The 13736-nt window shown below is 41.1% G+C and overlaps 1 protein-coding gene across 8 annotated transcripts in view; it reads left to right on the top strand.

The window, feature by feature from the left end:
• The first annotated feature begins 5339 nt into the window (after positions 1–5339).
• Positions 5340–13736, top strand: part of SPTLC1 (serine palmitoyltransferase long chain base subunit 1) — a 116356-nt gene continuing 107959 nt past the window's right edge. For 7 of the 8 annotated variants that reach the window (XR_003307109.1, XR_003307108.1, XR_003307110.1 and 4 more), the window contains exons 1-3: positions 5340–5494; positions 7770–7877; positions 11512–11606. Coding sequence is in view for 4 of the 8 variants with exons in the window: in XM_026448936.1 (XP_026304721.1) it covers positions 5438–5494; positions 7770–7877; positions 11512–11606 (260 nt within the window). In the remaining 4 variants the exon portion in view is untranslated. The remainder of the gene's footprint in view (positions 5495–7769; positions 7878–11511; positions 11607–13736) is intronic. The other variant, XM_026448939.1, reaches the window with a different exon arrangement.

The following is a 13736-nucleotide window of genomic DNA, read 5'->3' as shown; positions in this document are numbered from 1 at the left end:
ATTATACCCCAGAACATGTCAGTGTGACCTTATTTGGTGAAAGGGTCCTAACAGATGTAATGAAGGATCTCAAGATGAGATCATCCTGAGTTATCCAGGTGGTCCCTAAATCCAATGAGAAGGGACTTTATAAGAGACACAGAGGAGAGACACATACAGGAAGAGAAGGCCATTAAAAGACTAAGGTAGAAATTACAGTGATGCTGCCACAAGTCAAGAATTTCTGGAGCCACCAGGACCTGGAAGGGGCAAGAATGATACTCTCCTAGAGCCTTCAGAAAGAGAGCGGCTCCATCAATACCGTGATGTTGGACTTCTGATCTCCAGACTTTGGAGAAAAAAGTTTTCTCTGTTTTAAGCCACAGTAGTTTGTGGCAATTTGTTATGGCAGCTCTAGACAATTAATACAGATTTTGGTACCAGGAAGTGGATGCTACTGTAATAAATACCTCAAATTGTGGAAGTGACTTTGGAACTGAGTAACAAATAGAGGTTGGATGGTTTTTGAGGTACTTGAGAGAAAAGTCGTAGACTGTCTTGGAGAGACTGTTAGTGGAGTTAAGGATTTTAAAGGCAATTCTGGTGAGGGAACAGAAGGAAGTGAAGAGCATGGTAGAGAATTCTTCCATCATCTTAGAAATGTATATCTCATCATGAGCAGAATGTTAGTAGAAATATGGATATTAAAGGTGGTTTATGTTGAAGGCTAAGAAGGAAATGAGGAACATGTTATTGGAAACTGAAGGCAAAGTGATCCTTGTGACACAGTGGCAAAGAATTTGGATGAATTGTGTCCTTTACTTAGGTGGATAGCAGAATTTGTAGGCAATGAACTTGGATATTTAGCTGAGGAGATTTCTAAGTGAAGTGCAGAAGGTGCAGCCTGGTTTCTTCATTCTGTTTGTAATAAAATACAAAAGGAAAGAAGTAAATTGAGGAAGCAGCTGTTAAGCAAAAAGAAACAACACTTGATGATTGAGAGTTTATTGGTCTATTCAGATTGCAAAACATGCTAAAATTGGGAAATCCACCGTTGGGAAAGTATACTCTGGATAGAGGGCCAAGGGTGTGCCTAGACCATATCGTGCTGAAGAGATCTGCTATACAACTGATGGATCCCTCAATTATCTCACAGATCCAAGGATAGATCCAGGGTTATCCAGGAAAGATCTGTGGGGGTTCTTTGGATCCCTGTGACATACATGGGAGCCTCAAAAGTTCTTGAGCAGGTTGTACCAGAAGAAACACTGTCAGCTTGACCTGAAGGGACTGAGACAGGACAAAGTGAAAGAGAGGCTGTTAGATATGCACAATTCTTCAGGCAAGAAGAGGACTGATAGAACTACTCAGGTATCAGCATGCACTGCCTTTCAAGAAAAAGGAAGAATGAATCTGAGGACAGGGTCATGGACACAGGGGTAGAGGCTGAATATTCAAGAGTAGAGACCTACCAAGCTGCCATGAGCAAAGAGACCTATGAAGCCATGGGCCCAAAAGACACAGCTTCAAGCCACAGAGGATTACTCCCGGACCTTGAAACCAAATGCCTTTGCCTTGCTGGGATTCTAACTTGCTTGGGATTGATGACCCTTTTATTCCTTCTGTTTTCTCTGCTTTGCAGTGAGATTGTTTATCATATACATGGCCCACCTTTGTGTTTTGGAAGCAGGTAACTTGTTTTCTAGTCTCAACAGTCAATAGATGCAGAGGAATATTGCCCTTTCCTAGCTCATACCCATAGAGTCACCTACACCTGAGTGTTAGATTATTTATATGTGAATATTTGAGACTCTTTGAACTAATTTTTATGATATTTAGATGAGAGTTAAGACCTTTGGAGATGTTGAGATGGAATGAATGTATTTTGCACATGAGGCAGATGTGAATTTGGAAGGCCAGAGGTTGGACTATGGTAGGTTAAATGGCAGACCCCAAAAAGATATGTTAACATTCGAATCAGGGATTAGAACCTGGGAACATGGCCTATGTGGAAAAAGGTTCTTTACAGATGTAACCAAGTTAAGGCTCTCGCTGGAAGAGGCAAAAAGTCTTCTCCCCCAGAGCCTTTGGATGGAGTATAGCCCTGTCAACACCTTAATTTTGTATATCTGGCCTCCAGAAATGTGAGAAAATAAATTTCTGTTGTTTCAAAGCATCCAGTTTTTGATCGTGTGTTACGGTAGCCCTAGGAAACTGATACAGAGACCAAGCAAAAGTGCCAAATCAAGCAAAATCCCACGGTGTGTTCCTTCCAGTTATCGCAAAATATAACAATCCCAAAACAGTGGCTTAGAACAGTAACAATCGTTTATTTTGCCCACACATTTGCGTGTCATCTGGGCTTAGCTAGGCGTACCTCACTCAGGGTCTCTCAGTGGTGGTAACCAGATGGTGGCTGGAACTGGAGCCACCTTGAAGGTGTCATCCCTCACACGTTTGGTACCTGGACTAGTAAGACTCAAACAGCCAGCGGCTGGGGCAGCTGGGGCCCCTCAGTCATCTCTTTCCCCCTCTATGTGGTTCTCACATGATCTTTCTACATGGCAGCTGCATTCTCTTATAGAAGCTGCCACAAAGATATGCCGAGCCTCAAGGAGAGGAAAAATAGACTCCACCTTTTGATAAGTATATAAAAGAATTTGCAGATAGTACCATTGACTCAGAATTGCAGAGAGTATGGTGAAGTTCACCCCTCAGAGTTGTCTTGCTAAGTGGGGCAAGGAAGCTGCAATATTTATATTCCAGCTACCATCAGTCATCCACAGTGGTAAGTACTGCCCAGGAGAAGATACATTCTCAGATACTTTCAACTCTCTAGGAGAGCAGGAAACGTGGGAAAGGCAGCCTTTGGGGGGGGGGGGGGTCCTCTGAGAAACGCAGGTGTGGCTGCTGGAAGGAAAGCACCTGGGGGAGGAAATGCACGCAAGCACAGGACTGTGGGCAGAGCACTGACACGGGTTCCGTAGTGCCAACTTATGTGGAAATGTAGCACATAATGTAGCTGCATCATTATCTGGGGTAATACCTGAGGTCCACAGCCATGGAAAACTAGGATGTGACACACCAGAGTGAGGTTAAGAGCAAAAGTTTAATAGGCAAACGAAAGAGAAGAGCTCTCTGTGCAGAGAAAGGGGTCCCAGAGAAAATGGGTTGCCAGTTCTGCGGTAAAATGCACAGGGTTTTATGGATGAGCTTGAGGAAGCAGTGTCTGATTTACATAGGGAATGAAAGATTGGTTGGACCAGGTGTGCCATTTGCACAGTGCATGAAGAAGCTAGCCTCCCACCCTAATCTTTGATTATGCAGATGGCTTCTCTACCTGGCTGATGCCATGTTGCCTGTTCCTTCACTGTACACGTGGTGAAGAAGAAAATGGAAGATGGAGTCTCCATGTTGAATATACCTGGTTTCCAGGTAGTCCTTTTCTATCGGCACAACTGCCAGCATTCTCCTATGCGCTTCCAGCTTGCTTATCTCTGTTTGTAGCTGAATTTTTCAGGCTGCTGTTTGTCAAAAAAGAAATAATTTTGGGGTTGCTTTTTGTTCAGAAAGAAGCTCTGCTGAGGGCTCTCTTACCCTCACTATCTGCCTAAATAATTTCTTTTTAACTCCTGTATCAATATCACTGGTACCATTTCAGAGTACTGGGGAAAGTCAGGGTTACTCAAAGAAACGGCACTCAAAAAATCGTTATTCCTTTAGAAAAAAACATAATTAAGTCCCTTAACTCTCATTATACAAAAATATAGTTTCCAGAATAAAGAGCTAATTGCAAATAACAAACTGCTGCATGAATGGTTGGAAATCATAGATGTGGTGAAGAAGGCCTTTCTAAGCAACATGCAGATCCAGAGACAAAAAGGGAACAGACTGAAGCACTACATAAAATTTAAAATTAAAGTATGATGAAAGAGCAGAAACGACTAGGTGGAAACTGAGCAAAAATAGTTTTCACATATGAAACAGAAAAATATAAGATATTCAGAATGTATAGCGTTCCTATAAATCCATAAGAAAGCAAAAATAATCAACAGAAAAATGGATTAAGAATAGGAATTGGCGATTCATACAGTCTATAAATGTCACTAAACATATAAGAAGCTGCGCAACCTCATGAGTAACCAGAAGCATCAATAATAAAGGTTAATGAGGTATCATTTTATCTCCATTAAACTGGCAAATTTTTTTTTAAAAGATTGATAATATCCATTATGGACTAGAGCATGGAAAAACTTTCAAATTATTTTAATTGGTTGAGCCATTTTGGCAGTACTTATCAAAATTAATAACGTGCATAGTCTTTAGATATATTCCATTTTGAAGAAACTGGTCAGAAAAACTCCAACATGCACAGAAAGATATACATAGAAGGAACATCGACAGTTATGGCAGCATTATGTAATAGGGGAAAGGTGGGAACAACATAAGTATTCACCAATAGGTAAATGTTTAAATAAAATGGAACGAGAAATATACATAAATTATTCCATGAAAGTCTTCAGCCATTAAATATAAGATATATTAGGGGAAAAAAATGCTGGAAAAAAATAAGAAAAAAGTAAGTTGTAGAAAAGTATTGTCCCTATGATCTCAATCATATTTAAGAAATCCAATCCAATTAAGTATGTGTGCGTGCATACTGCCTGCATATGCATTGGAAGGCTCTAAAAGGTTCTGCACCAAACTGCTATAGATTTAACACCTGCAAAGCCTTGGCCTGTGTCTGACAAATAGGAAGTGCTATTTGAGTTGGCTATTTTTGTGTATAATTATACATTTCTTAATGATAATTCATTCCTGGATTACTTATGTTACTAAACGTAAACGTATTGGCCAGGCGCGGTGGCTCACGCCTCTAATCTCAGCGCTTTGGGAGGCCCAGGCGGGCGGATCACCCGAGGTCAGGAGTTTGAGACCAGCCTGATCAACATGGAGAAACCCCGTCTCTACTAAAAATACAAAATTAGCCAGGCATGGTGGCACACGCCTCTAATCTCAGCTACTCTGGAGGCTGAGGCAGGAGAATCGCTTGCACCCGGGAGGCGAAGGTTGCGATGAGCCAAGATCGCGCCATTGCACCCCAGCCTGGGCAACAAGAGCGAAACTCCGTCTCAAAAAAAAAAAAAGTAAACGTATTTCAATCATTTTAACACTCTGCGCCCAGCTGATGGCCAAGGGTAAGGCCCGTTCATTACTACTTTCTCCATCCCGAATCCAGCAGAGTGGGTAATGGACACAAGGTAAACAACTCCTGGAAGAACTTTACTGCATCCCACCCGACCCCGCCCAGCCTCCCCTCAACCAGGGCGCAAGTGCGAGAAGGCGGTGCCCAGCGCTCCACCGCCCCGCCCTCCGCGGAGGCGAAGACGTCACTGAGCAGCGACGCGCACTTTTAGGACGTGTTTGTAACCCGCCTTCCGGAAGGAAGCGGTTAACGATGGCGACGGCCACGGAGCAGTGGGTCCTGGTGGAGATGGTTCAGGCACTCTACGAGGTGGGCTCCGCGCCGTGAGCGGTCCGCGACACACCCGGGCCTGGGGAGGGTGGGACGGCGCGTGTGGATTTGTGGCCTAGGACCTCGGCGGGACTGGCTCGGTCACGCCGAGACTCGGCGTCTCTTGCTGGAAGGACTGCCGGGAGCTTCTATTCCCAGCGGTTGAGTGTTGGGAGGAACGGGCGGGGGCTGGGACGGAGGGTCTCGGTTTGAGTTCTTATGCTCCGGGTCCCCTGGAGGCTCAGGAAAGGAACACGTGTAAGGGGACGCAGGTCTGCAAAAACCAGAGTTTAGACGGACGATAAAACGAAGTGGTGAAAATGAGTGGAAAACCTTGGTCTGGGAAGGTCCTAAGGAAGTCAGTTCTTTGGAACTATGGAACAGTTCGTTGGGGAATAAAATTGTAATAGGAGTTTGTTTTTGTCGAAAAGAAACCAAGTGATTTAGGATCTGTGAATAAAAAATAGTTTGTCATTCTTCTGCGCACATCAGTTTTCTATCATATAAAGATACAACTAGCTTAGTAGATATTTATTTATTGAGACGGAGTTTCGCTGTTGTTGCTCAAGCTGGAGTGCAATGGCGCTATCTCGGCTCACTACAACCTCCGCCTCCCAGGTTCAAACGATTCTCCTGCCTCAGACTCCCGAGTAGCTGGGACCAGATACCACCACACCCAAGTAATCTTTTTTTTTTTTTTTTTTTTTTTTTTTAATAGAGACGGGGGACTTGCTGTGTTGCCCAGGCTGGCCTCGAACTCGTGGCCTCAAGCAATCCTCCTGCTTTGGTCTCTCAAAGTGCTAGGATTACAGACATGAGCCACCACAGCCAGCTGCAACTGAATTTTTAATTTAACTTAAATAGCCCCATGTAACTTAGTGACTCTCCACATTGGACCACACAAATCTAGATGCTAGGGATGGTGCGGTGAACAAATAGGCAAAAGTCCCTGTGCTTATAGAGCTTACATTCATTTCAAGTGAATTTCACGTTACTTTTAATGATTTAGTATCACCAAACTTCATATCACTATCTACTGGTAGGGGTAATGATGGTGTCTTCCATTGCAGGACATACTGGGAATGTTATCTTGAAACATAGCAGAGACAGCAGATATGGCTGTGTCTTATGCTCATATATTAAGTGATGCCCAATATTAGGTTAATTATAGTGACCTAAAATGAGTCACTAAAATTGAATGATCTTTTTTATAAATGATTTTTTAAAGCAATGGATTATTTTCTGTTAAATGTTGTTTGCTTCCTTTTTGAAGAGTGACAGTCGTGTAACTTTTCATTCCCGGAAACTGTCCAGCAGTGAGACTTGGGAGAACTCTTTTATGTAACATTTCCTGGGAAGGAAAAGAAGTGGTGTTTGTGATTTTTATTCACTAGACAAATAGTTTCTCAACTTTTCTTAGGGCGATTTCTTTTTGGAGTGAGCTCTTAACTAGTGGCTTGGGCAGATGTTTGCTTGCTAGAATCCAACTATTGAGAAAACTAAAAGGGTATTTAGACTTACTCATAAATGAATTGTGTTTAGGGGGATGAGCAAATTTTAAAATTCATCATAAAGATAAACTTCTTACTCCCAATTCCTATGCACGTTGAATGTAGAATCTGAATATCTTGTATAGTGTACCCAAAAAAGAAATAACCACTGAAATTAAATAATCCAATAGTTGATATTGTTTTAAATGTTGGGATTCTGTGTTAGATTTTATTTATTTATTTATTTGAGATGGAGTTTTGCTCCTGTTGCCCAGGCTGGAGTGCAATGGTGTGATCTCAGCTCACCACAACCTCCACCTCCTGGGTTCAAGTGATCTCCTGCCTCAGCCTCCCAAGTAGCTGGGATTACAGGCGTGTGCCACCACACCCAGCTAATTTTGTATTTTTAGTAGAGACAGGGTTTCTCCATGTTGGTCAGGCTGGTCTCGAACTTCCTACCTCAGGTAATCTGCCCACCTTGGCCTCCCATAGTGCTGGGATTACAGGTATGAGCCACCACACGCGGCCTAGATTTTATTTTTTTAATTTTTATTCCCAAAGAAGTTTGAAAAGCTAAAAATAGTAGGGGTTTTTCATGTGAGGGAGAAATCGCCTGCTATTAGAAATGGGGAAAGGAATGAATAGAAATTAAGGGAGCTTCGAAAATAAATTGTTAAGAATAGGCTAAAAGTCATAGGAGGCAGTATATGCAGGTGTAGTAAATTTTATGTGCAGGTGTTAGAAGTGTATGTTTCATTTCTTACTTGTTTTTGACTCACTCTTAGGCTCCTGCTTACCATCTTATTTTGGAAGGGATTTTGATACTCTGGATAATCAGACTTCTTTTCTCTAAGACTTACAAATTACAAGAACGATCTGACCTTACAGTCAAGGTAAGAAATTAAATCTGTTTTAATTATTGGGTATGTGATTATAGTTGCTATGTCCTTCCAGAAAGGATTTGTGGTGGCTCAACTATGTGTGTTAAAGCATTTTCTGTAATGTAAGGAAATCAAGGGGAATGAAATATCAGGGTAGGCAAAATATGGGGAAATCTAGAATAAAGTCACTACCCAAATGAAGACCGTATTATGGTCTTGGATACTTTGCTAGGAGTAAACAGCAGTCTTGCAAATAGATGGTTAGAAGGAACCCTGGGCAACTGCTGGAGTTTGAATGTTCATATGAGGGTTGTGTGAGTTGCTGCAGAATAGCGCAACTATTTCTGAAGTGTAGGATAAAGTTTCCCCTGTGGTCTTCTTAAAGGAGAGTCAGTAGAAAAGAATCATACTCATACCCACCTCAAGTGGAATTTTGATGTGTTGTGTATGGTAAAGAAAAAAAAATTCTGAGCATAGAAGTTAAATTTTCATAAATTGTCAAGTCACCCACAAAACTGCATGGAAAAGAGCCTCTAGCACTAGTGATAAGGAAAGAGGCGGGCGTGGTGAGTGCACAAAACTCACAAGTGATTATGTTTTTATTCTAGCCACAACTAGACATGGTATTTCTAGCAGTGTATTCACTGTGACTTTTGCATTGCAACAATTTTGATACTGCCGAAGTTGATGTAAAGTGACTGCGCCTGAAAAGCTTCAGGGGGTTTGAATAAGGATAGCTATAATAACAGGTGCTATGTGGCTTACAGAGGAATAAGCGATAAGTGATGTCAGTTAGTCTTAGACAAATAGAGCTTGTTATAACTATTCCTCATAAGGATAGTAGGAGGAAGGGGTAGGATATATATTCTGTTAGGGGGCTGAGGATGAGGGTAAGTCGTATGATACCGTAGCCACCTAGTTTTAGTAGTACTGCTGCAAGTACTATTGAGCTGGCAGTAGGGACTTCTATGTGGGCTTTAGGGAGTCATAGGTGAAGTCCATGTAGAGGTATTTTTACTATAGAAGTCATAATACATGCTAGTCATATAAGGTTGTTAGATCAGGAGTTCAATAGTTCCCTATTAGTAAACATTATTATTAGGATATTTAGTGAACCTGAGCTATTTCAGGTATGGATGAGTGTAATAAGTAAGGGAGGGGATCCTCCTAGTGTGTAAAAGAAATATGAGCTTGCATTAGGCATTCTGGTTGGTTACCTCAGCGGGTAATAATGATTAGGGTAGAGATGACTGTAGCTTCTTAAAGAATGTAAAATATAACTAGTTCTGTGGCTCTAAATGCTGTAATTTAAAAAGTTTGTAGGAAAATTAATTTGGAAATATAGAGTGTTTTTCCACAAGGGTGATTCATTAGAGAGGTGATGTTGGCCGGCTGGGATTATAAGAGGTAGTAGTCAGGCTGTTTGGATTGGAAGAGGTGATGTTAATGGGTCAGAAGAAAAAGTTAATGAGAAGTTAGATGAATTATTGTTAGGTTGGTTAAAAAATAGTAGGGTAATGAGGCCGACGAATAGGCTATGAGTAGCTATATTCAGATTATAGTTTTTGGAGAGTCATATTGTAAGACTATAATTGTTGGAATGATAGTTTTTGGCATTGGAGTCAATTTAGATTTTGTACATAGTCTAGGCCAGATGCGTTGGAGATGGAGACTAGCAAAACAAGGCCTACTGCGGCTCTGCAGGCAGCAAATACCAAGAGGATAGTGGGTATGAGGAATCCTAGAGTGAAATGCATGTTTACAGTTACGAGCGTATTTGTGATAAATATTGACAGTATGATGCCTTCTAGGCATAATCGGGATGATGTTAGGTGGGATCGATAGATTAGTGCTCCCAGCAGTGCTACGGTGTATGCTAATACAATGTTAATATAAATAAATGGCATTTGGTAAATATGGTCTATGATAATCTAATGAGTCGAAATCATTTAATTTGAACTATTTACCAATTTGACTCAGTCTAATCCTTTTTTGGTTTCATTCATAAATTAGGCCTAGGATTAGAATCGTAATTAGTAGAAGGGCTGTACTGATTATTAGGATAAGGTTATTTGTTTGAAGGGCTCATGGCAGGGGTAGTAGTAGGGCGATTTCTAAATCGAATAGGAGAAATGTCATGGCTACTAGGAAGAATTTTATGGAGAAGAGGAGGCAGGTAGAGGTTAATAGATCAAATCCACATTCATAAGGTCTGGATTTTTCTATATAAGTATTAAGTTATGGGAGTCAAAATGTAATTACTACTAATAGAGTTAATAAGGTGTCAGTTATTAGGGCTAGTGCTAGGTTAATTACTCTTTTTCAGACTTTGTTGAAACTAGTTGATTGGAAGTCAGTGGTACTGCTTATACTAAAAGAGTAGTAGGACCCTTATCAGTAGATAGAGACACATAGGAATAGTCATACGACATCTACAGAGTGTCAGTATCAGGTGGTGACTTCAAAGTCAAATGGTGGTTGGATGTAAAATGAATTTTTTTTTGGAAGCAGAGTTTCGCTCTTGCTGCCCAGGCTGGAGTGCAATGGCGCAATTTCGCCTCACTGCAGCCTCCGCCTCCCAAGTTCAAGCAATTCTCCTGCCTCAGCCTGCCTGAGTACCTGGGATCATAGGCATGCACCACCACCACGCCCAGCAAATTTTGTATTTTTATTAGAGATGGGGTTTCTCCATGTTGGTCAGGCTGGTCTTGAACTCCCGACCTCAGGTGATCTGCCCACCTCGGCCTCCCAAAGTGCTGGGATTACAGGGATGAGCCACCATGCCTGGCCTAAAATGAAATTTTAATTGGTGGAGAAGGCAGATGGTGAGAATTGTTGATCCAATAATAACATGAAGTCCATGAAAGCCTGTGACTATGAAGAATGTTGAACTGTAGATTCCATCAGAGATAATAAAGGGGGCCTCGAAATATTCTGAGATTTTTAGAAGGGTGAGATAGACTCCTAAGAGGATTGTGGTAAATAGTGCTTGAATTATTTGTTTTTGGTTACCTTCTATTAGGCTGTGATGGGCTCAAGTAATTGGAACTCCTGATGCAAGTAATACAGACGTATTTAGGAGAGGTACTTCTAGGGGAAGAATACCTGTTGGGGGTCAGTGTCCTCCTGATTCTGGGGGTTGGTGCTAAACTGCAATGATAGAATGCCCAGAAAAAACTGGCGAAGAATAATACTTCTGAGATAATAGGAGCATCCCATATCAGAGGCCTTTTTGGACAACTGCTGTGTGGTGGCCTTGGAATGTACTTTCTCGGACAATATCATGTCATCATTGATATATAGTCAGTGTGTTGGTTAGTAGGCCTAAAGTTTTAACTGTTAACAGTGGTAGAATTAAAGTAATCCTATGGTTAAGTCAGATGTTATTCGGAGAGCTGAGAGAGCTCCTGTTAGTGGTCAAGGGCTAGGTACAACTATATGGTAGGCATGAGTCTGGTGGGTCATTATGTATTATCATGCAAACAAAGACTTACTAATAATGTGAACACATAAGCTTGAATAAGAGTGACAGCGAACTTGAGAATAGTTAGTAGAATTAGAATAATAAGAGATAGTGAAGTTGCAGAGACACTGATAATTGATAATATTAGCACTGCACTGTATTTTAATTCTTTTTCTCCTGTAGGAAAAAGAAGAACTGATTGAAGAGTGGCAGCCAGAACCTCTTGTTCCTCCTGTCCCAAAAGACCATCCCGCTCTCAACTACAACATCGTTTCCGGGTAAATTGATTTTGCTACCTGAATTACTTGTATTTGGCTTCTTGTAGTAACCTGCAGTATATAGTGCTTTATATGTAGTAGTCCTTTTTTATCTGAAACAAAACGTTTAGAAGTTCCCAGGAGTAACAGCTTTAGCTCCTGATTTTAAAAAATTTATTCTAGGGATGATATAGACATTTTTTAAAATCTCCAATTTAAGCATTAATGCTTGCCTTTTTTTCCAAGAATGTGCACGTGTTAATATTTCAAATGGTCGAACACTTAAAATGAAAAGCAACAGACTCCTGCTTTTTACCCATCTGGTTATTTTCTGATTTTAAATCTGTTGCATGTTACCTTCATAATTCTAGATACTGTAGTATGCTTAACTACCATTTGTTGATTCACCAACTACAGACAACACCTGTTGACCCCCACAATATGAATTATGGAGCTTGTGCTCACTTATGCCTCTTCCCTCCTTGCTTCCAATGTCTCGTCTATTTTTTACTTTTCGTTCTCTTGGCTATCTTTGCTATATTGTATGTATTTTCATTAATTAAGAAATATATTAAGAATACAGAAAGTTGATATCAGACACCTATATACCTGCCACCCAGAATTAATAGGTGTTAACATTTTGCTATTTTTAATTCAAACTTACTTTTACAGATAAATACAATATTACAAATGTATCTTAAGAAATTCCTTCGCCTTCGTCACTTACTCTTGCCTCTCATACAGATAACCACTGTCTTGAAGTTGGTGATTGTCTTTGCTTATATTTATAATTTTACCATATATGCCTGTTGCCATAAAAATATTTAGTTTATTTTAAAATGTGATACAAGATATTTTCCTGAGCATTATTGTTCTGATTCTGATCTGATCACAGAGCTTTTATTCTTCACTTCTGTAGATCTCTTTAGTCTTATAAAAGTTTTATATATTCTGAAATCAAACCTACCAATCTTTTAAGCTCCGCCTCCTGGGTTCACGCCATTCTCCTGCCTCAGCCTCCCCAGTAGCTGGGACTACAGGCAAACGCTGGCACCCCCGGCTAATTTTTTGTATTTTATTAGAGACAGAGTTTCACTGTGTTAGCCAGGATGGTCTCGATCTCCTGACCTTGTGATCTACCCGCCTCGGCCTCCCAAAGTGCTGGGATTACAGATGTGAGCCACCGCGCCCGGCCCAAACTTACCAATCTTTTATAGTTTGGTCTTTTGAGGTCTTAGGGAATTCTTTCCTACCCTAAAGGTATAATTTGATTGTTTTCCATGTGATGGCCAGTTGTCCCAGCATTATTAGTTGAATAATCTAGTATTTACCTACTGCTTGGAAATTTCCCTTCTTTGGTAAGCCAGATTCCCTTCTAAAGAGTCTGTTTCTGCCTTTTATTTTTATTCATTGGGTGTATTTGTTTCTCTGTGTACCAGAGACACATTCATATATACCACAGCTTTATAATAAACATTGATTAGAGTGTCTTTCTACCTCCGTGTTCTTCAGAATTGTCTAGGCTATTCTTGACTCTTCTTCACTGTGAGTTTAGGTTTGGGTGATCATATTTAACCAAAACAGTGCATTTGGGTTTTTTATTAGAAGTGTGTTGAATTTATGGATTAATTTAGGAGGCTTGGTATCTTGCTGATACTTAATCTCACTACCCATTTACATGGTATATATTGCTTGTATACTTGGGTCTTTTGTCTTGTGTACTTGAGTCTCGCTCTGTCGCCAGGCTGGAGTGCAGTGGTGCAATCTCGGCTCACTGCAACCTCCACCTCCCGGTTCAAGCCGTTCTCCTGCCTCAACCTCCCAAGTAGCTGGGACTACAGGCGCGAGCCACCATGCCTGGCTAATTTTTGTGTTTTTGGTAGAGATGGAGTTTCACATGTTGGCCAGAATGGTCTCGATCTCTTTTTTTTTTTTTAATTAAAAAGTAGACTTTAATGTCAAAAATACAAACTTGGGAAGGGCAGAAAGATCACACACAAGGCTGTCACTTCACACCTGGAGGGTTGCACAGCAGCCCAGCAGAGATGCTCCTCACTTCCCAGACAGGGCGGTGGCCGGGCAGAAGCGCTCCTCACTTCCCAGAGGGTGCAGGGGCTGGGCAGAGGCGCTCCTCCCTTACAAACGGTGAGG

This window comes from Piliocolobus tephrosceles, chromosome 14 (genome assembly GCF_002776525.5).
Source record: "Piliocolobus tephrosceles isolate RC106 chromosome 14, ASM277652v3, whole genome shotgun sequence".
Taxonomy (NCBI): domain Eukaryota; kingdom Metazoa; phylum Chordata; class Mammalia; order Primates; family Cercopithecidae; genus Piliocolobus; species Piliocolobus tephrosceles.
This window is presented reverse-complemented; position numbering and strand designations above follow the sequence as displayed.